Source organism: Leiobunum rupestre, chromosome 8, assembly GCF_980474605.1.
Source record: "Leiobunum rupestre chromosome 8, qqLeiRupe1.1.hap1, whole genome shotgun sequence".
NCBI classification, from domain to species: Eukaryota; Metazoa; Arthropoda; class Arachnida; order Opiliones; family Sclerosomatidae; genus Leiobunum; species Leiobunum rupestre.
Genome location: NC_143391.1, coordinates 13,682,369 through 13,708,885, shown reverse-complemented (window position 1 = coordinate 13,708,885; position 26,517 = coordinate 13,682,369). Strand labels below are relative to the sequence as shown.

General features: G+C 38.6%; 3 protein-coding genes across 5 annotated transcripts; 1 reads left to right on the top strand and 2 right to left on the bottom strand.

The window, feature by feature from the left end:
• Positions 1 to 601: 601 nt before the first annotated feature.
• Positions 602 to 11,421, top strand: MFS16 (major facilitator superfamily transporter 16). Of its 3 annotated transcripts, XM_090156047.1 has the most exons (15): positions 602 to 778; positions 864 to 945; positions 1,443 to 1,539; positions 2,114 to 2,192; positions 7,420 to 7,632; positions 7,703 to 7,869; positions 7,940 to 7,986; positions 8,163 to 8,372; positions 8,495 to 8,599; positions 8,665 to 8,755; positions 9,327 to 9,478; positions 9,542 to 9,590; positions 9,649 to 9,801; positions 10,516 to 10,613; positions 10,698 to 11,421. In XM_090156047.1, the coding sequence occupies exons 1-15, from the start codon at positions 675 to 677 to the stop codon at positions 10,767 to 10,769; spliced, it is 1,719 nt and encodes a 572-aa protein (XP_090012173.1). In that variant the 5' UTR covers positions 602 to 674; the 3' UTR covers positions 10,770 to 11,421. The 3 variants fall into 3 exon arrangements, with proteins under 3 accessions (XP_090012173.1, XP_090012174.1, XP_090012175.1); XM_090156048.1 differs by lacking the exon at positions 8,163 to 8,372; XM_090156049.1 differs by lacking the exons at positions 602 to 778; positions 2,114 to 2,192 and having other exon boundaries at positions 868 to 945.
• Positions 11,422 to 16,029: 4,608 nt separating this feature from the next.
• LOC149932452 (uncharacterized) lies at positions 16,030 to 21,444 on the bottom strand. The gene is made up of 3 exons (XM_090156005.1): positions 20,813 to 21,444; positions 17,020 to 17,510; positions 16,030 to 16,936 (listed from the first exon to the last, which is right to left on the bottom strand). The coding sequence occupies exons 1-3, from the start codon at positions 21,183 to 21,185 to the stop codon at positions 16,727 to 16,729; spliced, it is 1,074 nt and encodes a 357-aa protein (XP_090012131.1). The 5' UTR covers positions 21,186 to 21,444; the 3' UTR covers positions 16,030 to 16,726.
• A 3,224-nt stretch (positions 21,445 to 24,668) lies between these two features.
• On the bottom strand, positions 24,669 to 25,712 carry Pfdn2 (prefoldin 2). The gene is made up of 4 exons (XM_090155752.1): positions 25,561 to 25,712; positions 25,363 to 25,413; positions 25,112 to 25,235; positions 24,669 to 25,047 (listed from the first exon to the last, which is right to left on the bottom strand). The coding sequence occupies exons 1-4, from the start codon at positions 25,662 to 25,664 to the stop codon at positions 24,859 to 24,861; spliced, it is 468 nt and encodes a 155-aa protein (XP_090011878.1). The 5' UTR covers positions 25,665 to 25,712; the 3' UTR covers positions 24,669 to 24,858.
• Between the last annotated feature and the right edge of the window lie 805 nt (positions 25,713 to 26,517).

Below are 26,517 nucleotides of genomic sequence, written 5' to 3'. Positions count from 1 at the left end.
CTTAATTTTAAGTAAAATTATTATTCCGTTTTAACGTTTTTAATAAAAAATATTTACTTAAAATTAAGTAAAAAACGTTTTTAAAATTTTTCATTTAACAGTATCAATTTGGTTTTCAGGATCATGGTTATATATATATTGTGATACAAAACCGATGTTTGCTTAAAAAGTAATTAGCGTAGGTTAATATTCTCTCAATTTAGCCTCTAATATATTTAATTAGTGAATTTGTAGTTTTTAACCGACCAAAATTAAATTAAATGCCCCCTCCAGAAAAATATTTGGGAGGGGCATTCCCCCCCTTGCACACCCCTGCGCAGCCTTCGAAAAAAAACATTTTAGTTTATTCCAAAATTAATTGTTCACCAGCCCTTGTATTAACCTGGAAAAGTAAACATTTCAACATGTCACGAATATCTGAAAGATAAAATGTGCTTGTACACGAATTCCGAGAGCGCAACGTACATTTTACAATCAGGAATTCGTAAGCGAATGAAACGGGGAGATAGAGAAGCGCCAATTGTACTGTGATACAGGTATAATAGCGAGTCTCGTATAAAAGTAAGTAGCGCGGCCGAGATCATCTCAATTCGTCTAAAACACTCTCTATATCAGCTTCTCTCGTTATCTGCATGCACAGGAGCGCCCAGTCTCACGGTTAGACACTTTTATTTATGGAAATTGAAAACGATGGTACCGCTAAAGCTCCCTTGGGAATAAAGGCGGTCGAAAAATGTTTACCTTGCTCTAAATTGAAGAGAGAGCAGCGTGAATTCGGGTAAGTCGTAATTAATTGTAATCATCTTAATTTTAATTCATTTTTACGATTTAGTTATTATCGTTATAATATTTTACGCGCGCAGATATCGTTCTTTTATTTTGTTGTTAACGTTTTTGTCCTACTGCTCGTTACATCTGTCCAGAAGACCTCTCAGTATTGTGAAGGTAATTATTTTTAATTCTCTATACCTTTAACGCGGTATATAAGCTAGATGTACAGGCGTCGTACCACCTTTTCGAAAAACCTTTTTGTAAGCTTTATATTCATGACATTATCATGGAAAACTGAATATAGAATTTTTTAAATTTAACTTTTAGAACTAATTTAAATGATTAAACCCACTAGAAGCTTAAAATGTTTTTCAATTAATTGAGGCTATACCGTCTTAAATTGATGACGTCATGACTGTAGCTTTAATAATGGGCACCATTATATGGGGGTATAATTTTTCTCAATCGGAAAATAGCATTGGCGACGTTTTCCTAGATCCGTCTTTGCTTCCACAGCTAGGCATATCGTTACTAACTGCGGTGTACGCGAAACCCCCCTCATATTCTTAAATTTAAGCGTCCACATAGTTTGAGAAACAAGTATAATAACCACTAAATTGTTACCAAGCTCAGTGGGTTTCGAACACTTACACGTACGTTTCCTTACGCAGAATGTACTAAGCAGAGATTGCTCTAGAGAAATCCCTCCACCAGGTTTGGTGTTAACCAATGAAACAGCTGAAACATGGTGCAGTTGGGAACCATTCAGTAAGTACCGCTTACTTAATAAATAAATTAGTAGTCTTACGGATAACCTTCTAATAGTAAAATTACGCGTGGGAAAACAAATGACAAATACTTTGAAACAGTAGATAAAGATGTCAACTCGCGAAACAACCTATACCCTCTTTTGCGCGTCTTTCCCCCTATCACGGACCCTCCCACGATTTGCTCCACAGGCAGCTGCCATAGACGCATACTGCACGTAGTTCTACCGTGGAAAGTTCTTTCCCCCAAAACCCGTTCTCTCGCGTGTAGCACGGTAATGGCGACTCCCATGAAATACGCGCGTAAAAGCATCTATACGCAATATTTAATTTTCATTTAATTTAAAACCGGGGCAGTTGGAGTGTCGCTTTCCTTCACTAAATATACTCTTGGGAAAACTATATTCAAATTAAGTTACTGTAATTGTCTGTCTATAAGTCTGAAACAGACTTATGTTTAATGTAACGTAACTGTTTACCAGCCTTTATTAAATTCGGGAAATCCGTAGCAGAAGTCACCGAACCTAGAAATTCTTAATAAATGCGATGAATATTTTTGTATTCCCTCAAAATAGCTGGCGACAATGCCAACCAGTTGCTCGGATTTCTGGATTCGAGTTTTCTCTTTTCATACGCCTTTTTCATGTTCATCAGGTATACTCTCTTTTTTTTGCAACGTTTAAACCTACAATCATATGTAACATAATTACTCATAAGTATGCCAGGTTGAGCTTTTCTGGGGCATCTACAAGGCAGATTCTTTTGAGCCTAGGCCTAACTCTTCTAGGCTTGGTATGGGTTTTAAAAACACTGGTGGAATATCCCACTTCGACTACTTGTTTCATTTTCGGAAAGTGATCTCTGAACCGAAACGTATTATTCATTTTCCCCCAACCTTTTCTTTTTCTAAACTACTCATTATTTAACTTCATCCGCACAAACCGAGCGAGTTCATAAATTTGATTAATATAAAGCTACATTGGGCTGACTAAAATTCCGACGCAAAAAATTCTTTCTCAATTTAGAGGCTTTCCATTGGCTTAATTAAATATGTTAGTAGCCAATAGTGTGACTCCCAAAATTACTAGGATGAATAAAAAGGTTAAAAACTAACGTAGTCCACCTTTTTACTGGTTCGGGGTGAAACAAACCGTTAGTGAAGATTTTTTAATGGAATAAAGGTACAGTGGCATACTTATGAGTTATTATGTTACATATGCTACAATATTTAGTTTACTTTGAAATGTTCAAATATCGGTTCGCAGAAATGTTCTTCGAACGCGAAAGCGTACGAGTTTGTGCCTGTTGTACCTGTGTTGTAAAAGAAATAACTTTTTAAAAACACGTTAACATTGCGTAAATAGAAACCCTGGAAATTTAATAAATTTGGAAATAAATCTGATAAATAGATCGTGGTAGATCTAATCGCGATCGTTGACGTGCTTCGGCAAGGGTTACGAAATCTAGCGGCACGATCGAAAGTTATTGTTTAATTAGTAAAAATAGCGCGCGTCTTCGATTGTATTCGAATTTATAATCATCGGCCGGTTCCACCTTGTGACCACCATCGTTTAATCTGTGACGTTCGAAAACCATTCGCGTCTCTTCAAAAGTCATTTTATCAAACATTTATAGCTTTATCGCCTGACTTCATTAAACACACCCGAATCTGACGCGCGAGTTTAGATAATTAAATTCTGACGTTGAGTCGAATCTTGTGAAGGGAATATAGACAGTATAGCCTTTGCGCGTTCTACATGTTGAAACACAAATGATGCTTTGTATAAAAGAACGAGATGCGTGTGTCATAGCAGATGGTACTGTCAGTTCAAACAAAATGCGTGAAAAACAATCCTTGTTTCGCGAATTCTCGCGTTTCATGCCATTAAAACCTGTAGATAAAGAATGAAAACGAGAAATGAATTGGCATTTGGCGTTCGAAATGGTTTTTACCTTGTTTGTCATCGGCATTGGTATTTCAATATTTAAATGCCGCGAAATCCAGATCAAAGCGCGAAGAATATCATTCATATTCCGATTCTTTGGAAAAGTTTCAAACGTGACAAATTTAATTAACGTGCTTATGGTCGATTCGCAGATAATATTGGGAGAGAGACAGTATATAATTAAAAAATAACTCGAGTCACTGACCTCTAACTTGGAATTTCTATCGCTAAAATTGGAAAGGGAAATCTGAACACAAACACGCCAACACGTTTCTCGTTCGTTTGCCTCACGTGATTGTGGCCATAAACTGCCATAAGAATCCATCCTTGGACATCCCATTAATGATCATCATTCAATTTACCGTTTCCCTTTTCTCAGAGGCTCACAATAACAAGAGTGCCTACCGAAAATAGATCAAGGTTTAAGTAAAAATGCTAGCGAAACCTTCAACGATGAAAATGTATACAGGGTGTCTTCATTTGATCGGCCCAGGCGTTTTTCTCAAAAACTATACTTTCTAGAAACGTGAAATTTTCAGTATGTACTCTCTCGGGGGAGATTGTTGTTATTTGTAAATTTCTGAAAAATCGTGAAATTTATCACGGTTTTAGAAGTGTTAGTTTTTGAACGCTACGTGGTAGACGAAAAGTTTCAAATTTTTTGTTTTCAATGACGAAATGTCTGATTTCAACCATACCAATTCCATTAAAGGTTTTCAAGTATGCTCTAAAACTTGCTTATTGAAACTTTTCGTCTACCACGTAGCGTTCAAAAACTAACACTTCTAAAACCGTGAAAAATTTCACGATTTTTCAGAAACTTACAAATAACAACGATCTCCCCCGAGAGAGTACATACTGAAAATTTCACATTTCTAGAAAGTATAGTTTTTGAGAAAAATGCCTGGGCCGATCAAATGAAGACACCCTGTATAATACAAGTACTTGAAACCATGGAACTGGCGAGGCTCAATAACAGCCTTAAAATAAGTTACTCTCATTTGTTGGCGGTATGCAGGACTAAAATATTATAGCTACAAATATAAATATATTCTTGCTATGATAGGATGTTATAGCCTGTCCTCCGTCCAGGGCCCCAGCTAGTTAAGTTGATAGTATAATTCCTATAGAGCAAGACGTAATCCGAAAGTTTAAGATTATAGTTATAAAGGAAATTCTTAAATGCACATCTCCTTTTGACGGCTACCAACATAGATCTCTATTGTTAAAATTTCACACATTTAATTTTATTAACTATTCACGAAAAATTTGGTGGTCCACGAAACAAACCATGGGGGCCCTCAAGTTGGTAGAGTGGACATAGATAGCGCGACCAGGGCCGGACTGGCTAGTAGATGGCCCCACCGGCTATGCAATCGTGTCGGGCCTATTTAACCATTAATGCAAATCTTTTCCTCTTTGGCCCCCTATATGAGTTGGCCCCGATCTGACCGGCGATCACCGGTTAGCCACCCGGGTCAGTCCGGGCCTGAGCGCGACCCGCTTACTTTGGACATATGGAGATCAATTGTGCAAAGATTGGGGGCTCTAATGCAAAGGGTGTGGACAGACAGACACCCAAACTTTCGGAAATATATATATATATATATATATATATATATATATATATTAGAATTATTATGATTCTATACATGCCTTATTGGATATTTTCACTTAAACCTTATATCGTAAACCGACAAAAGCACTTCGGTAAACCGTAAAGACAACCTCAGAATTTCAAGTACCTTGACAAGGATTGTAGGAAAAATTGGGGTTCTATAGCGGTATTACTTGTTATCGATATAAGAGCGTTTCATAGATTATACATCGTCGAAATGACTAAAGATAATTTAGTGAACGGCCTCTCGACATCTGCTAAATATAACAGAGTATCTTTTAAATTAAAAAATGACCTCTTTAACGCGTAAACGGTGAGAAGATCTACAGTGGCCCTTAACGAAAATGAAAGATGAATTATAATTCGCAATTGAAGGTGGTAGGATATTGACTATAATAAACTGTGTTATACGTTTACATAAATTTATTTAGAATATATTACGATTGTATTACCAACCATCAATATTACTTTTTGGCACTGATATAGATATACGTAATAGGCTCAATGATTCGTAAGACTATATAGGGAATGGAACGAGCTGTCCAATCCGACAACCATTGGGATTTTCAAACGAATGCTAATTGTATCTAAAATGATGGGGTAGAGATCAGATTTAACATATTAGCATTAGATTAAAATATATCCTAGTATATAAATATTCATCTTCCTATACCCTAAGGTTTGGCAGGAAAATGGCATCCATTAAAAACTGCCTCGAATTTGACTATAGTTATATTTAGTTACATGCGTTATTATTATAATTTTTAAATTTCAGTATTAATAGTTTTAATAATAATAATAATAATCAGCTAGGCTAATACCATATGTAACATAATTACTCATAAGTGTGCCTCTGTTTAAAATCTCTGTATTAAAAATTTAAATGAGACCTTGTTTCAGATCCACCAAAGAAAATACGGACTAACGTCGCGTAAAACTGGTTTTAACTTCCTTCCCTCCCCACCAAAACTAGTTTTGATGACGATAAAACCGTTATCGACTTGGAAGTGACGTCAATTACGTCATATCCTTGCAACAAGGTATCATTGAGAAAAAGTTATTTCTGGCACACTTATGAGTAATTATGCTACATACGCTAATACCCAAGGCACCACCTTAACCCCAAGTCATCTAGCGACTTAAGACCTAGTGCGCTACTCAACTAATTTTTGGTTTCCATCCATGATATTATGTTTGAAACTTCAATCCAGTAGCGGCGCTATGGTTGTAAGGAGACACAGTTTGGTTAAAATGGGGGCCACATTTTCTTGCAAATTATATTAGTATTCCGGAAACAATTGTTAAACCAGTGAAATTCAGTAAATGCACGCTTAAAAATCAATATTAAGATTTTCTATGCCTTCAAAGTTTTTTTCGAACAGAAATGAATCAGGTTATAAACGTCCTTAGGGGCCACAAAATTTTAAGCGTAAGTTTGAAAACAATCTACCGCGGCTCACTGGCGGATTAAGGACTAGGCCTACTAGGCACTGAATTTTTCCGGACATGCTAGTTTTGCGTTTTTATCTTTTCCTTACATAGGCCCCCACCAAAATGTGCCTAGGGACCCAGTAAATTCGGAACTGGCGCTGCTACTGCTTGAAACGTCGTATCTTGGACGAATAATTACTGGACTCGAAACCTAAGCAAAATACCCTTTTCCACAATTTGCATCGCCCGTTAGCGCTCCTACCGAGAGAATCGCGAAATATTTCTGTCCAAATACAAAACACGTGCGTAAAAATGTCAGATGACCTGCATTCCGTCGTCTGCTCTGCTGTTTAAAATAGAAGTAAGGCTTTGGTTATTTTAATGGGCTTTAGATTATTGAGTAATAATTGTATTGGAATAAAAATGAAAGGGCAACGATTTAATTAATTAAAATAGGAAGTTCGCTTTAATGTTTTTCCATATATAGTTTGTGTGAAGGTTTAAATATATTATAAATTTTAAAATGCCTAGTCAAAATGCAAATAAAGGTGTAAGCTTTGACGACCGTGACGAGCTAAAAACGCCATTCGCTAATATTCGTCACGTGTTTAGTATTTAGATAGAAATCTTTCCAATATTGGACACTACGGCGCTACAAGCAGCGCTGCCATAAAAGCACTAAACGCGCCATTTGGTTTCGGGTCGAGTAATTATTCGTCCAAGGTCTAATAGACTAGAGAGGAAACTGTAATCGGAAAATGATAAATCTTGGACCAATTTTATAGATTGAAGTATAACATATTTTCAGTTTTTCTGTCTTCCGCTTATAGCTAATACATTTGTTGTTCAGATATAGAGGACATTCATAATAATATCTATTTAATAGTGGCATTGTGGCTGAACGCGTGAACTTGCGATTCTTTCTATCCTGTGGGATGATTCTTAGCGGAATCTTCACGATTCTCTTCGGATTAGGCTATAATTACCATATTCACAGTTACGCTTTCTACGCCATTGTTCAATTTTTGGGCGGAGCCGTTCAAAGTTCCGGTTTCCCAAGCGTCGTCGCTTGCATGGGAAATTGGTTCGGCCAATCGAGGTGAGCAAACCGTGGCACCCCAGCCATTTTGGTTAAAATTGGACGAAAATTTTAATGTGATTTCTGTCAGACGTGGATTAATATTCGGAGTATGGAACGCTCACTTGTACGTCGGCAACATTCTAGGCGCCTACGTGGCCGGAGTGTTCGTTGAAGAAAATTGGGGCTATTCGTTCTTGGTGCCTGGTCTCATTGTCGGCATCGTCGGAGTGTTGGTTTTCTTTTTCCTAGTTCCTTGTAAGTATTCCAACATCTCCAGCTTGAAATATAAAAGATGAAAAATATCATTGATCCCTATTTTATTCAGATCCTGAAGATGTTGGTTGTTCCGTACCTATGTATAATCCTCCACCAGTGAGTATTTGGTTCTGCGTTGAGATACTCAAAGTGTTAACTACGCATGCTTCATCTGTCTCTTTATGTGTCTTAAAGTGTATATCAGAGAAAGATTTAATTACTAGTAACTTGAAAGTTACAGCTAGGGAGTAAGTGCTAACGTTCTGTTTCAATCGTAATCCCCGACTGTCTAGCTCGAAACCAAATCGATCGTCGTCTCTTTTGTCCAACTACCTATTCCCACTCCCAACCCTTCAACCGAATCCGCGCCTGCTCAAGACACGAGTACTACGAAGGCTGGCACAATCAATGTCGTTCAGCTTAAATCTGTAGAAGAACCGGTTACTCTCGAAGTTCCAAAAACAGTAACTCCATCAAATAATGTAGTACCGATCGTGCAGCAGGTAAGAGCGATGAAAACCTAACCCCGATCAATCGGCTTGACGTGCATGCCCGCTTCTTACAATTATAGCGTGAAATGTTTGACTACTTAAGCGTTGAAGTTGATACCATTTAAACATTCCAGCCACGAAACGAATCGGTACCTTTAATGAAGGGCAGTCCGAGCACCGTTTCGTTGGGAGAAAACAGCAAAGGAGCCATTACGTTCCTAGGGGCTTTGAAGATTCCGGTAAATTTCAATAAGTTTCCGTGTTGCCACGAATTCAGTTTTTAAATGGAAATTTACTCGTACAGGGTGTTTTCGAGTTTTCAATATGCCTATTTTTCGCTAAGTTAGTCAGTTACACTTTCTTGTTTTGGCTACCCAAATATATCGACGTAAAAAGTGAGTTTCCATACGAATGTTGCAATAAAGACTAAAAAAATTAGGAAACATTTCTTAAGTCTATTCATGCGATTCAACATTTTTGAAAAACATTGTTGGGCAACACGGGTCACAAATCGAGTAGCTCAGTATGAATGGATAACCTATTGATTGTCACATCGCTTTAACCACACAAACTAATTTATTGGTCAATTAAGTTTACAGAACGGCAGGTTTTTGTGACCGAGGCTTAGCTCCAAATGTTTAAATCTAATACTTTTCTTACCCATCCTTTCGATTACACAAAACAAAATGATAATATTACTATAAAATATTTTTATTGATGTAAATACACATATTTTATAGTAGATAAGGAGGTTTTTTGTTAATAATAACTAGTAACTCTTTCCTCGATTAACGCGCGAAATCTTGACAACTTTTCTTAATGTAAACGAAAACGCAACGAACAAGAGTCGAAAGATACGCTCACCACGAATATTGGCAAAATGTTGGCTCGTATGATTAGGCCTATGATTGTACCTCTTGTCGATGCGGTAGAATAGGTATCATCTAAACAATATTATTATTGTAGCCGAAATTGGCAACGCCGAAGACTCAGCTTATCTGTCGGTTCCGTTTGACATTGGAGGAATAATTGGTGGCATCTTAGCAGGATTAATCTCAGATCGAACTGGCGCTAGTGCCATTACTTGCACCGTCTTCCTTTTCTTTAGCATCCCATCGGTAAAATTTAAGGTTAACAAAATAATTTTATAAAAATTATATAACCATTCGATCCCATTGCAGTTACTAATTTACGATTTATTTGGATTCCTCAATACGTACGGAAATATTGGTAAGATAAATTTCGCCTACCAAAATACATAAAAAACTAAAACGCAATTTCGTAACAGCTTTGCAAGTAATATGCGGGGCCTTGGTCAATGGTCCGTACGCTTTAATCACTACGGCGGTAGCCGCCGAACTGGGTACTCACAAAACCATCAGAGAAAACTCCAAAGCTTTGGCTACAGTCACCGCTATCATCGACGGTACCGGCTCCATCGGTAAGACATCGCAATCTATGTTACCAACTAGAGAGCTGCGTTTGAGGCGAAAACGTTACCATTACCGCCCATTCCTTTTGAAACAATTCACATTTTTATTCCATTTCCGTTCCAATATTATCCACCGTTTCCAAATTTGACGTGAGTTTTATCATTCCGATCTTCATTATAAAGATTGCGAAAAATCCACAGTTAAGCGACATTATAAAGTCGAAAATTTACTTCGGTTGTCAATAAAGTCCTATAATAATTCGTGACCTACCCTTTCCATCCAAATATGCGATTTTATGAAAAACCGTTCCGCGCGGCTCTCTACGAATGCCAACCAACTGGCCAGGTATATAATATAGCCAGAAGAAAATAGGGGGAAGTACGCTTCTAGTCAGCTTTGGAAAGGCGTCACTTTTCACGAATTTTCGCGCCCAAACGGTTTGGCGGGAAATCGCGGATGAATACATCGTTTAAAAAATCAATTTTTCTTAAATTGAACAATTGTAACATATTGTCCTTCTCATTCTCTGCAAATTGAGCTAAGGCGTATTTGCTTTCGTCGTTTATAGCCGTGTTGAATCAAAACAAAAGTGGAACTACTTTTTCAGTTTGGTTTATTATGCGTAAAAAGGCGTTTTCGTGGGTCACACGACGACTTCTACGGCTCTAAGCTACAGATACGTACTTCCCCTATTTGCTTCTGATATAGCTCATATTTGACAGGAGCGGCTGTGGGACCTCTTTTGGCCGGAGTGGTGTCGGAAAAGGGTTGGGAGAACGTATTTTACATGGTCATGGCCTCGGCGCTAATAGCTCTTTTGGTAAGCCATACTCGAAAATCGCTTTCAACAATCTACTCCCTAAAAGATCATTTATTAAACGTCCTTTTGAACCAATTTTCGCAGGCCATATCGCGAGTCGCTATCAAAGAAGCCAGAAGAATATGCAGAAGAAGAGGTTATACTTGTTGCGTATGACGAAACGTGTAATGGAAGAATACGGGATAATAATCATGATATGTTGATGTAATATGTAAATGTATATTGCCTTCTTTATCGGAGGCCTTATTTATTTAACTAGATCTGTCTAAGCTATTTGCTTTTATAATGCTAATTAACCCATACTGCAAAATGTAATCGTTAAAATCGCTTTCTAGTCGTCGGGTTCGACATCGAACCATTTTGATCCCGAATTTCTGAAAAAGCTTTTAGAAAATTCAAACAAATTGATTTTCTAAATATTGCTTAAAACATTTTTAAAGAACCACTTTCGTTTTAATACAAATTAATTCAAAAATGTGATAATTGTAAATGGAAGCACTCCGCGTGTAATTACGTTTTAATAAAACATTTGGACGTTCGAAAAACAAAATGGGTAGAAGGATATTGGGAGATTTAGGAAGACCTTGATGATCAATTTGAGGGAAATTATGAAAGATTCAATACCTCGAATAAACTATGGGCGTTCGAGCTCATTGTAGCGATTTTCTCTCGAAGCAGTGGCGACATCTCCAGTTGCGTATTTTAATCGTTATGTGCATTCTTGTCAAACGAAATGGCGCAAAATTCAAATCCCAGAGAGAGATACTCTTTCTTTATGGAAAGAAAAATTGTAACTAGAGAAAGCTAAAAGGCAAAACACAGTTTTTAAGATATATTAAACATTTTCAACGTGGTTAAAGCCTGCATTTGAACTGACGACCGTCCAATGGACAGAAACAGTGGCGGCGCTAGAAGTTTTAGGCAAAATCGTTCAATTAAGTGGGTGCCCTATTTGGTTTTTGGGGCCCTTTAGAAAGATTTTGGTTCTTTTTTTTTCATTTTCTAAAGCTAGGTAGTTTCAAATATCTATGCTCCCTAAAATAAAATTCAGTAAAAATTTAAGAAATTTAAAAATTAACCCCTAATGGATTGGCAAATATTTAATTTATTTTGGCCCCTTTTCGTAGCATCTGGAGGCAATTTTAAATTTTCAAGGTAGGCCATAGCGTACCTGGTCTACCATCTGGCACCGCCACTGGAACTTACCGTCAACAAACGTTATGTAGCATCTAGAGGTAATTTTAAACACAGTTTAAATCGGATTTTAATGGCAGTTTTGACCAATTGAAATTGAGAGACACTCGCCATGAAAATTATAGTTTCATGGTGTGGCCGTAGCTTAAACTGTCATACTTTACTCAGAAAGGGGTTATTATAGACTTCTGATCATGGTGAGTATATTTCATAGTGTAGCAGGGGCTTAAACTGTCATACTTTACTCAGAAAGGGTTATTATAGACTTCTGATCATGGTGAGTATATTTCATAGTGTAGCAGGGGCTTAAACTGTCATACTTTACTCAGAAAGGGGTTATTATAGACTTCTGATCATGGTGAGTATATTTCATAGTGTAGCAGGGGCTTAAACTGTCATACTTTACTCAGAAAGGGTTATTATAGACTTCTGATCATGGTGAGTATATTTCATAGTGTAGCAGGGGCTTAAACTGTCATACTTTACTCAGAAAGGGTTATTATAGACTTCTGATCATGGTGAGTATATTTCATAGTGTAGCAGGGGCTTAAACTGTCATACTTTACTCAGAAAGGGGTTATTATAGACTTCTGATCATGGTGAGTATATTTCATAGTGTAGCAGGGGCTTAAACTGTCATACTTTACTCAGAAAGGGTTATTATAGACTTCTGATCATGGTGAGTATATTTCATAGTGTAGCAGGGGCTTAAACTGTCATACTTTACTCAGAAAGGGGTTATTATAGACTTCTGATCATGGTGAGTATATTTCATAGTGTAGCAGGGGCTTAAACTGTCATACTTTACTCAGAAAGGGTTATTATAGACTTCTGATCATGGTGAGTATATTTCATAGTGTAGCAGGGGCTTAAACTGTCATACTTTACTCAGAAAGGGTTATTATAGACTTCTGATCATGGTGAGTATATTTCATAGTGTAGCAGGGGCTTAAACTGTCATACTTTACTCAGAAAGGGGTTATTATAGACTTCTGATCATGGTGAGTATATTTCATAGTGTAGCAGGGGCTTAAACTGTCATACTTTACTCAGAAAGGGGTTATTTTAGACTTCTGATCATGGTGAGTATATTTCATAGTGTAGCCGTGTCTTAAACTGTCATACTTTACTCCGAAAGGGGTTATTATAAATTTATGATCATGGATAGTATGTTTCATAGTGTAACCGTGGCTTAAACTGTCATACTTCCCTCAGAAAGGGGTTATTATAGACTTCTGATTAAGGTTAGTATGTTTCATACAATATCACTGAAAATAGAGTATTAATGAATGATAATTTTGAACGAGTTTTTAAAAAGAAATTTATAGCGTTAAAAAGATAAAAAGGGAAATGATCCGTTTGAAAGATGCCCAAACATAGGAAATAAATGAAGGAGAGAAACTGGTTTATCCCTTCCAGTCTCAACTGGAAATTATAGATTTTACAATTACCAGCTTTGCGCCCCCCTCTTTTATCGCGCTGGCAAATATTCTCCGAAATTGAGTTGTATTCCCAATCTGATAAACGTTTGCGCCCTGCCACCCTCTCCCATTTCTAAAGGGAAATCTCCACGAGACACGCTACATTTCTTAAATTTGAAATTGTTTTGTAAAGACTGGTGCTCAAAATATGCTTCGCGGAAGTTCGAAAAATCACTCTCCGTGCTACGCGATACGGAATTTCTAATCCATGGAAAACCGGAGGTCTCGATTTAAGAGTTGATTTTTAAGTTTCAAACAATGCTTTGAAATTGACTCTTGGGTTCTCTACAAAAGTAAATTTTTTGTATTATACTAGGTGGTTTTCTTCGTTTGTAAACTTTTTACCCTAAAACGTTTTATTCGCCTGTTCTCGGGGTAAGATTTACCCTGTCCCGAATTTTGTTCGCTTGTTCCAGAGCTCTAAGGTTACTTTTTTTACCCCTCCTCGAAAGGAGGTGTAGAGGGAGTAATATAGCTTTGTCGTCTGCTTATATAGAAAATTCGTCTGCTTATATAGAAAATTCATCTGCTTATATTTCATTTCACGAAAACATGACCGGTTTTGAACATCTTCACATGTGGCAAGCTTTTAATAACGAATAGGCTCTGTCCATAGATTTAAGAAATGTATATAAAGGTCTAGATAAATTTCGGGGCGTCTAAGCCTAACATAAAATACGGAATTGACACCTAGCAGACACCGAGGAAGGCACGTGACCAAGAGAGCGAGCTCTCTTAACATTTTAGTACTAAGTGCTTGACCTTTCCGCAGGCCGTAGTCTTTAGACACCATCTGTTGGTGACTTTTAGTATAATTTTTAAGCAGCAGACAATGGCTCTCGCGACGATAGCACGAGCTTTCTTACCGATAGATAGCGCCTTATAAGGATAGCCTGCAGAAATTAGGCGTTTCTGCTAGCTGTCACCTCCGTATTCACTCCCTTTGAAATATTTTATCTAGACCTTTATATACGTTTCCTATATCTATGGCTCTGTCGGTTTCAAACGAAAATGACACGCAGCGCCTCTCGTGGCGAGATCACGCGTAACTTGCTTAAAAGTTTTTCCCCGCACCCATTGAAATTAATGTAAAGTTGGCGATAATTAAACGTTAATTAACCTACCAAATGATATAAGAAATATTCCACTGTCAATTTTTCCCGTTTATATGAACTTAAATGTAATATTAAATCGTCTTAAATAATCGTTGATCGCTTTATAACATTCAAAAATAATATTTTTAACGGGTCATGTAGATAATCGAACAGCTACTCGTCTAGGTAAAGTTTGCATTGTCAACCCGCGTATTAGAAAGCAAAATGATATTTTAGGAAGTAGGTTGTAATTCGGAACAATATTAATACTTTTCGCGAATTTTGTCATCTGTGAATTATAAATATGACTTGAAATAAGTTTCAAGGTTTATTTAAAAGCTAGTTTCATAACTTTTCATCCATTGGTTCGTTCACAATGTATCTTTAAAATAGACGAAAATTTTAAGGCGGTGAATCTTGCCCAGTCTTAAGCCTCGGTTTAATCTACCGCGTATTTTGAAACGGAAAAACCCGATTACTATCTTTAACTGATGGCGAACGCTAATTGTAATACGAAACAAATAACGAAATACGTGGGATTTTTGGCGTTAAATGGACTTAGAAAATATTTTAGAGAATCTACGTATAGAAAAGGTCAAGCTCTTTTGGTATATTTAACGTTAGGGAAACAGTTAACGAACACAGCTCAGTAGTTCAAGGGCAATGCATACGAGACGTCGGTGACTAAAAAAGTCTACGATATAACAATTAATGTAAGTAATTTAATTTTAAATGTCATATAATTTCTATTAAATACTACTCTAGGTTGTAGAAAATAGAAGTTTTTAAAATTCGCTGGAATTACCGCCCTCTCCCTAGGAATACGCATGAACTTTGAGCCCGCCTATTTCGAAAATAAAACGATAAAATATATCTTAAAGGCTTTTTTTGGGTTTATTTTTAATTCATTTATTATGGAAAAAAGTTAATCAAATATTTTTTCTAAAAACGATTTGTTAATTTACTTTAAATCATCGCTACATTTACATTAGCGTCAACGGGAATAGTAGTTTATTTTTAGCTCGCCCCTAGAGGCGCTGCGCGTCAATCGCTCGTACTCTATTGTTAAATGTTATTTAATGACTTTAAATGTCGCTTGATAATTTAAGCCTAAAGTGGTGCCTAGGGTATTAGCCTAGCTGATTATTATTATTATCATTAAATAAATGTGAAAAATAAGTCACATATTTATGACCTCACCACCGGTCGTCATCTTAAACAAAACTAAGGCTGCTACGGCAAATAAAAAACCTTTAACCTTTACCTACTCCCTTCTTACTCCAACTCGTTTTTTTCGTCAAGACAGAATTGGAGTAAAATGACGTCATAGGGCTACACTTTTTAACCTGCTCAAAAACCCAGAACAGGTGAAAAAAAACCACCTACTGAAACAATAATGTATTTATTAATACTTCGGAGAATGACTATATGGATATGATTTTCAGCGTTTCTCTTAAACCAAATCACGCGGTGAGAGTGACCTGCTTTCTTCTCCCTCTCGTGCCGGGTTAAATATGATCTCAATATTGTCATTCTCACTTTCTTGACTGAAATAAATACAATTCTTTTTCGTAAAAAGATACCTTTTATCTCTCTCTAAAATTCAAAAAATCACCAACAACTATTATGTAAATAAAACAACCGTTTTCTTCTTTCTTTACTAATATATTTTAAAATGGTAAAGAAGATTTCAAGTTTATAAAACTATTAGGAACTTCGACGCTTTAGTTATACCGTAACTAATTATGATTTTTTTCAGTTAAAATTGTATTTTTGGCGAAAGGTTAAATCTGAAGTGTTTCGTCCATTTAAGAGGTAATTTTTGTGGCGTTTTCCATTATATTTCCTCGGCAAATGGATATGTTTAAATATAGTGAACTAAAACCATTTCATAGGAACATGTTTCATTTTCATCTTCGAGGAACTCTATATTTGGCGCGTTATTGCGAAGCCCATTGATTGAATTTGTCGAACTAAAATACCGACACATAAAAAAACAATTGACTAGATTAAGACTTATTTGAAATTGATATTTTCTAATTTGAAAACTCCAAATATCGAAATTCATTTGGACCGGCTTCAACCAAAGTACTGAATGATCTATATTGCACGTGGCTCGATTTAAAAAATATGATTCGGCCTATATTTTATCTTGTACAGGAACTTTTCGTTGGGAAAGTTATCAGCTCCCCGAATGACCAATATAATATATTGGGAGGAACTTCGAATTAACCAGAGGAATCAGGTTTTAGGAACTGTCAAGATGATACATAGTAGCGTACGTAATTGATGACATTTTGTACAGTTTGTCTTTCGCGTTTCACCCTTGAGACGCTTAATTACATTATACAATCTCCGATAAATTGGCCGGAAAGGGACGAGGAACCGACGTTGGTAAGAAATCAACCGGCTTGTCTCCGTTTCCGAGCGCGTGGAGGAACGGCGAAGATTTGTTGAGGTTATTCAAGTCGCACTCGGACATGGAGGGAATGGAGTTCTTCTTGGGTCTTCCTTTGGGTTTCGTCGGAGGAACCGTGCAGCCGCCTTGCATCACCTGAAAATAAAACAAACGCGAGTCAACGACCGTCTCGCGGGATCGGATCGGAACTCATGCATCATGCGTATGCGATTTAGGACCTGTTTCTTCCATTTCATACGTCTGTTCTGGTACCAGGTTTTGACTTGAAGTTGCGTTAGACCCAGAGCTCTGGCTAACTCGGCGCGGTCGGGTGTTGATAAGTACTTTTGACTATCGAACCTTCTCTCGAGTCCCATCAGTTGAAGCTCCGTGAAGACGGTTCGGTTACGTCGAACCTTCCTGGTAACGGCTCCCGCTGACGCGGAGCTAGCCGACGACGGGACGTGACTCGGTAACGATGACGAGGCGGTACTGGGACTCTGGGCTTTGGAATGACCGGAGTTACCGACGGTTTTGTCGTTTCCTTCGGAACTCAAAGAAAGTTGGGAAGACAACGGCGATTCGCTAAGTTCTTCTCGGCCGCGGTCGCTGTTGCTGAAGATGGGGATGGAATTGGAGCCGAGACAGTTCCAGGATATGGAGACCGGAGTTACCAAAGTGGGCGGCGTTCCACGGTTAGCGTTGAGGACGCAGGAGTGACTTAGAATATCTACAAGCAAAAATCACAGAATTGGCCATCCGTTATACCGGTTTAAATTACCATCAACATTCCCGCCACTAATTCGCGCCTATATTAACTATCGTACTACGAAATAACCCTGTTGAAATAAAGTTTGTTAGCAAAAAAAAGATTCAATTAAAAGGCTCATCCGGGGGCAATGAAGATAAGTTTTCGAAAGGTCGTCGAGGAATGAATAAAAAGTTTGTGGACGTTACCTTAATTATGCAAAACGGTACGAGAGAAAAGGGCGCTTTGTTGCCAGAAAAGAGTGTCGGGAAGGTGATTAGGGAGGAGAACTCTTTGTTACACTCAGTAGGACGCTATAATCTGCTCTTTTCTTCTCGGCCATTAACTCGGGCCTTTTCATTGGTGGCCACTCACGGCGCGGGCCGCCCCAGAACCTGCCACGCTCGTTTAGGACCAGCGAAATAAACGAGGGCGCGCCACCAATATAAAAGATTTCTCCCGTCCTCGCTTTTTTTTTCGCGTCCCGTTCAACGGAATTATTAGGAAAAAACAAAGGTATAACCATGAGGGGGGTAGTATAAGCCCGCGAAGAAAGACAATCTGCGGAGCGAAATGAGAAGGGGTTGGTCGGGTTACCGCCCGTTTTTAAACCTGCTTATATTAGGTATCCATTAAAATCCCATCAACGAAGCTTAGATAACGTCAGCACCGCGAAAGACTCGCCGCCAAGAGCCTAATTTTCGAGAAGCGATAAAGCGGATGAGTGAATTTTCGCGGGTAATTGATTCATTTGCGGCTTTTTCGGCTCCATTTTTTGCGTCCTTCACTCTCCCTCGGAGGTGAGCGCTTCTGAACGGAGGCCGAGATATATCCTTTGTTCCGGCTCTCCGAGCGAAAAAATGCTCCGGAATCGCGGATAAAAAAACGCCTGAGACTGGCTGGGAGAAATGTTAACACAAAGGAACCCTTCTTTTTACATTTTAAATGCTCGTAATTTCCCTTTCGAAGATGGTTGTACGAAAATATATTCGCGTTTTCATTTTTTGGTGACATTCTAGTCATCCCAAGTAGAACAACAATGGAAATGCCATTTACAGCAATCGCGCAGTTCCCCTTCTTTTCCTTTTAAATAAATTGCTTAAAGATTACGGCGCCGCCTTGTAGTTTATTTTAAAAGACGCTAATTTATGTTAAGAACTTAATGTACGAAAAGAAAATTGCTGGTTTTAACGCATTTTCTAAATATGACTAAAAATAGGATGTACCACGAATTTATTCATTTCAACCATGAATATCTAACTATATCATTACCCTTTCTACCATCTGGGGCTAAGATGGGCGGTGCCTTTGTGTTGCTTTACGTAATCACTTGAGCCAATCAGGAGACAAACGTTTATTGTGACTCCCTCCACAAAACGTTTCCGGGGGTACGTTCAGCAGAGCTCATCGGACTGTACGCTTTGTCGCGTTTCCGGTTTTGACGTCACGATAGTCATCGGTTACTCACCGAAGTCATCGGCTGGAGGAGTCGGTTTTTCCGATGACTGACGTCATTTCTGACTTAAAACTACTATAAAAGCTACGACATTTTAAAAAACGCCGATGACTGAATAAAAGCGTTCAGCAACTTACGACGTCATTATGACGAAAAAGCTCATCGGTGGAAAATATCAAATCCATCGGGTTTTTTTCCGTTGACCGCTGCTGAACGTAGCCCGGGATTGCGCGATTTAACCGGCGAAGAAAATGACTCTTGATTCTTAGAAAAATACCTATACTTTAAAAAGTATCTGGTAATACTTGATAACCATAAATAAAATAATGTATTAATCATATTCTTACCTATTTTCGTTCAATCAAAAAGATGTGAATTAAAATTTTAGATATTTTTAAATTCCACGCTAAGCCTTGTCTCTGAAAGCTAGTCAAGTTTCAAAACGTTGCCTTTCAAAACAATTTTTGAGTGGGGGCGCGTGACCAACGTCGTAATAACAAAGCCCTTCCCCAGGGCCGGATTAACCAATAGGTCGAATAGGCCTGGGCCTAGGGCACCAAGCCTACAATAGGCACCAAGAGGGTTTGAAAAAAATAAAAGTACAAACTTTAATCATTTGATTTTCACAAAATATTTTCGGAGTAATTTTAGTAAATGCGTCCACCCCTATGAACCAAAAACGTTTGATTGTCACATTCTTTGACGGACTGCCGTCTACCCCCTGACGACATACTAAATCTGGCAGCAAAATGAATTTTCCTTCCATTTCTCCTAGGAATATAATACTGCTATCCTCCTAGATTTCTCAATTATTAATTGAGGAAGCGCCTAGCTCACTTCGCTCGCTATTGAAAGGGGGCACCAAAATTAACTTGGGCCTAGGGCCCCAGAAAGTCTTAATCCGGCCCTGCCTTTCCCATCCTAGCGACTGAGGCTAGACTACCTAATGCAGTTCGATATTCATGGTTGAAATGAATACATTCATGATTGTACTTAATTGAAAAAGATAAAAAAACGAGTACTAAAACCATTTAATATGTTAATTAGTGGAAATCATGTCGGTAATTAAAGGCGGCAAAGCACAGTCGATTAATTTCGAAAAGATAGAATCGGGTGGGGCTGGTCAGAAATCAGAATATGCGAATTAAGTTGCGCCGAGCCAACCGATACGCGAGTGACCCCCCCAACCGTAATTAAATGGTAATTAATTACCGAGAAGCTCGAGATTAGATGCAGGGACATTTGAATATTGATCGGGTTCGGCCCCGACCCCAAAGAGAAAAAGAGAAATTTCCTCTAATGGCAATTCGATACGGCCTTTTGACTTCAAAATTTATAACCATCGCGCGGGTAAAGCTCTCCATCGCACTCCAATATTATTAAGGTTTAAAACGACAACGTTTTTTAGAAATGGAAATGCGAGTGCCGAAAATGCATTTGTACTTCCCCTAAATGGTCAATTATCGAAAAAGGCTATAACGATACCCCTTTTAACCGTTATCGCTGCTGGACGTTTGCAACGAACTAATTTTTGGCACGCTATCTCTCGTTTCATTTGGTTATTTCGCAATTTATTTAAAAACATCAGCGACGTATTTTACACGTGGTTCGGAAAAATAGGTCGGATGATCATTTCCGAGGTTTGGTCTACTAACGCTTTCTCTACGAAGCGCCTTTAGAAGTGTTCGAAACATCGATACTGGGTTTACAAACTTTACGTTATTACTTTATTATAAATTTGGGTTTAGAAATATCAACTACGTTATTAAATTTAGCCTATCAAGTTAGTAAATTGAAATGTAACTAGTAGCAACCTTAATAAGAATACCTGAATTGAGGGAGGTAGTGGGCCAGCCAGTGGAGCAGACGACGCAGCAGACAGACCCGCACGAAGAAACGACTCTTCCGATTTGACCGAGAGGTCTTCCGGGACTCATTAAGTGGTCAGCTCCATTAAGAGCGGTCAAGAAGCGAGCGTCCCAGGCCGTTGGTCTGACGGCGGCGGCGTGCAGAAGTTCCAAGCTAGTGGCTCGCGGCGGGGGGTGGGGGGAAGCCACCAGCAGGCGACCGGAACTATTCAACCCGGCCGAGGCGCACTCTTCGACGTCTCCTCCTCTATCGTTTTCGCTGTCCGGAAGGATATCTCTGATTAGGAAACTCGACTTCCGGTCGCTCGTTCGAACGGCTTCGCCCGGAAACATCGCGCTGATCCGGGCCGGAAATCGGCGCGTCACGATTCACAAAAACAATTACAACGACTTGGACACTACGAGTAACGTTCGACATAACGACGGGGCTGGAAACTTAATTCGGAATGACCACTGGTCATTTTGCGGATGTAGCGTATACGGAGAGGGGCGGACGGAGACGGGACAAAGCTGTGTCCGGGTTTCCGGAGGAGCCCGATTAAAAAGGCAAGCGTGTCTGAACGTTTAACTGACAATGACCCCCGGGGATCCCCATTCCTTCGCTTAGCGCCTAAATTGCCTCACTCCAGCAAACCCTCCTCGAACTAAAAAAAAAACGCTCGCTGGTATAAAAAAAGGCTAGTACGACCCGCGGGGGCTTAGGTCAGGGGGGCCGGAAACGATATAGTAATATCGAGTCTGAAAGGTGTGAATATTAGTGTAGCCGCTTGTCTGTGGGTACTGGGAACCCCTGGGGAAAACGGGGATGAAAAGGGGAGGGGCGAGCAAAAAACGATTCCAAAGTAGGCGGTCCTTCACGGACTCATCTTTGACTTGTTATTTTTTACAGTGGATTTTATCCCTCCCCGATTCCTCCATTGTAAACTTTCTACAACCGACGAGTCTCTATTAAAAAAAACCGCTATCGCTTTAATGGGAGCAGGCGTAATCAGGCGCGTTTTCCCCGCCAGACTCGCCGCATCTCTCTCTCTCTCTCTCTCAATCCGTGTCCTTTAAAAAACCCGAAAGAGGAACACCCACTCTCCTCCACCAGGCATCGGTTCCCCATCCCAAAATGTGGGCTCTCGGATGGGACGAGACTCACCAGTACCGGGAGCATCTCCCTCCCCCTCCGCGGCGCGCGCGAAAAGCGAGAAAAAGTTTTTTAAAGGGGCCCTTATAGATCAATAGTCATAAGTCTTGGGCAACCATCCACCCTTAATAATGATTAAGACCGTGATTTCCCTTTTGCTCGCCTAAAAAACACTGCGTTTTGGCGGAGCCGGAGAGAGAGTGAGAACGGAAGCAGCCTACGAGATCTTTTCCGCACGCCACGTTAGAGCACTTATCGGCTCTATTGATTAACTATCAATTCTTCATCAATGGGTGCCTCTGCCGGGTTCCTATTCCGCCACCCTTACCCAAAAACCACCCGGGGGGGGGGAGGGGCGACTCTTTCCTATCTATTTTTTTTTAAAAAAGGTTCCTTTTTAAAGCTACTTGATGTAACAATTGTATTAAGGATCGAATTTTTTTCACTACCCTCGGCTGGGGGGGATATCTCTTTACGCATCCCCTCCCCCTCTTTTTTATGTTGGGGAAAAAAACCGAATAAAAAAGGCAGGCATCAGAAAGATCGACGATGAATAGAAGGGAGTCTTTTACCAAATTTACATTTCTGAACGGTGGGGAAGCGATAGACGAGAATGGAGGGGTGTAAACGCTTTAGCAAATTATTCGTTCAATAATTTACATTATCGGTCCTAAGCTGAGCACGATTGAAAAGTCACCACCCATCGCACCAAACCGCGAAACCGCGTTAGAAAAAATGTAGATTTTTTTCCCTGTCCTACCCGCTTCTCCCTTTCCTCGGTGTCATCCCTAACCGCGTGATGTTCATTTTTTTGGTCGATTGAGGGGGGCGGTCCCGTTCACCTCTTCGTCTTCTCTAGCGACGTTTAAAAGGAGGGTAAGTTTTGACTTTCTTGGAGAGGGAGCGAGAGAAAGCCATCTAAGAAGACAGTAATGACCTGGTCGACCTCATCAAGAATCCTTTTTGGAGAGGGACAAAGACGAGCGATAACTCGACTCTTCTTTCCGGAATACAATGAGGCGCGTAAATTCAAACCACCCATTCGAGAGTCTCCACCACCCTCTTTACAAGCGCTCTATATATAAGCGTACCTTAGCCCGTTTCTGAAAGGAATTATAAATCTATAAAAATGGTTCAAAAACTCCCGTTACGAGAAGGAATTGGAGAGGTTACGTACCATACATGTAGAGAATAAGGGGAGGGGGGCGCGGAGATAAAAACGTCGCCCCAAAAAGGGAAAGGGGCCGCAGTGTATTAAAAAGGGGGGTACGATGGGATCGTAGCTCGGCGCAAAATTCGTTTTTATTGGAAGTCGCTTTGCGGTATTATGGAGAATATCGTTTCTCGGAAGGCTTTCTTTACCTCCGTGCTTTAACGATATGGTTTTTCAATAATGACTGGGCCCTTATTTTTCTACACGCGGCCCCAAAATCACTCTGCGCGCCTAAGAATTGGAGGGAGGGCGGAAAAGGGCAAAAAAATATCCCATTGCCTTTAATGATGTCAGCGGAGAATTAGCAAATTGTTCGGTTTATTAGCTTCCTTAGCCATTAAACCATTGAGAAAACCTTGTTACGAAACAAGTCGTTCCAAATAAAAAGATTCAAACCCAAAGGCCCCCTTTTATATTAAAACAATTGAATTTTAAAATTATATTTTTAAGAGTAGATTATTAATTTACAACCTCCTTTTTCAAGCCTAAAAATACAATATAAAACAAGTTTAACAAAATGTTTCCAGGTTGTTATAGAATATAAAACAGCTAGCACTCTTAAAGCGATTCAAAATTCCCGCTTAAATTACGTCATAATCAGCGGTGGAGCCATCTATGATTAGGTGGATGTTATTTGCAAGTTTGAAACGGCCAAAGACTACCAACTTCTTCCGTAGACTGTTCAAAGAATATAAAGCCCCAGGAATGGAAGGATTGATGTTAAAGGCCGCGTGTTTTGGTTGCTTTAGAAACTTCCGGCAGAGCAAATCAGACTAACCGGAAACGGTGATCCCAACTTGGTCTTTCTTTAAAAACCAGAGGCGCAAAAGCTCCACTAGACGGAGCTACACCTTCCATTCCTGGGGCTTTATATTCTTTGGACTGTTCAACAAAAGTAATGATTGAAATTGGCATAACCAATTAAAAATGCAACGGGACAGGAAAGTAGTTTCCATTTTACCTATGTGGTCAGAAGTATTTTGGATCCTACTTGTGTTTTAAATATTTTAAAGGGACTTTAGAAATGATAGTGGTTGAGTACTTTGAAAAACGTTTGTCCCTATGAAAATCTTTCCCTCTGATTTTATTGTCTGGACTGCTTCTGGTCCCCGCCTTTGTACTGACGCCACTGCACTTAGAAACCATGTTTTTGAATGTTTGTTTTATATTTCTATGTGAAAAGACAGACAAATTAAAACGCATGAGTTTAATCCCTTTGTTGGAATCTAAACGCCAAAAAATATATATATCTTTGATGTGGAAATGGGTATATAATGCTATCATAACTATACACGTCTTGTAGTCCATTAGCAAATTTATTGTAGCCTCATTGCCCCTGTTTCTATTGGAAAATAATAAAGTTCCTTCTAAAACAATTTTTTATAAGAAATAATAATGATAAAAAACCCAAAAGTCAATAAAAAAAACATAAGTGCTATGTGTATATATTGATAAATGATTGTCGAAATCAGTCATGTAAAAAAGGGGCGAAACTTTACTTTGGCAAATTAAAAATGGAAAATTATACAATCAGACCAGCACGCAAACAACTGCGTCAAAGTTATAACTCTCGCTCTTAAAAGATATAGAAGGTTGTTACAAAAGCAAAAAGCTGCAAGAATTAATATTTACAAGAATTCTTTCATGTCCAATTAAGGGGACTAACTCTTGTTGCCTTCAACTAATATACCACCCGAAGAGGGTGTTGTACTATCACCTTCGTTATCCTTTGAAGCGTTACCAGGTCCTTGTTCTCCTCTAATTTGAATATTGTGTTTCTCTCGATATTCATTTAATTCCTTGCCTTTTGCAACTACTTGTTTATTTAGAGTATCTATCACCTTCGTCAACTGCAAAAGATAATTATTATTGTTTTAAAGACGTTTGTAGAAGGAATGATTTAACGGTTTTTACCTGTTCTTTATTTGAATTAACTGCTGGGAGTACTTCTTTCACAGTTCGTTCTACTAATACACCTCCTACCATCCTGTAGCATTTGCGCTCACCATCTACGTCTTTTAGGGCTTCGGATACCAAACTAAAAATAACCATATGAAATTAATTGAAACATCAATCATCACGAGTCATGTGAGGGCCACTAAGGCACGCCCCAAGCGTGTGAACAAGACACAATTGAAATCAGAACAGAAATAAATAAAATTTACTTGTGCTCCGCTAATTCATCTTCGAGTTCGGAAAGCTTCGTTAATAAATTCCTAATAATAATTACATAATTAAGTCCATGTGGTATTATCGAATATTTAAGCCTATGAAGACTAGCGAAAGCTAGTCTAACGCCTAGGGTTCGTTAAGATTATTATAACAATTTGTATTCACTATTATAAATCATTATTCGTAATTACCTTTGATCTTGTCTTAATTGATTAAAACCTACGATAATTTGTTCATTAGATAATTTAGACTTCATTTTTTCTGCTTTATCTTGCTTATTCGTGGTAGACGCCATATTAGGAAAAAGTATCAATCAAAAGATTATTTTTCCAACAACGATGCATTGGCGACATCTATGTTCTACTAGGCACACCATTATGTATCAGAACGCCATCTATCCTGAACGTTATAAAAAATGTATGCAAATGCATGCTACTAAATAATTGTTGTTTGAAACTTCAGCGCTTAATTTAAAATTGCAAAATTTATTTTTGGACATTTAACGTAAAGCTTTATAGAAATATAAAAAACATTCATTGATCGTTTCGTTTGGCAAAAAGGGACTCGTTCAATCGATATTCTATTGACTATCTATTTCTATAGATAATGTTAAAAAATAGTTTTGAAATTTATTATACTTTATAAAAATCATAATATTTTTAACACTAAAAACCTTAATCTCAATTAATTTTGTTAACCTGGTAAAAAAATTCGAAAGATTCAAGCAAACTCCAAACTATTTTTTTTTCGATTGTAAGGACATTTCAGTTCTGTTTCAACAGTTCGCAGGAGTTCAAGTGTGAAGTCTTATTAACCTTTGCTAATACCACGGCCAACTTTGATCACGCGCTGTTCGCGCTACAGCGGCCAACACATTCGTCGAAATTCCGCGAGCAAGGATTTCCCCCCTATAAACTGTACTATAACGTGTAGGAGTTCAGCGCCACGCTCGGTTTTTATATTGGCTTCAATGTAAAAGCTATTCTAAAAATAATAATCCGCTAGGGGCGCTCACGTCATACACATCTTTTGCTCATAGGTTAACACAGAAACGTCAACGAATGAGATGGTCGCTGTAGCGCGAGAGATCAAAGTTGGCCGTACTAATACAGATCAAATGCATAATTCAAATCATAATTGCTTTTGTT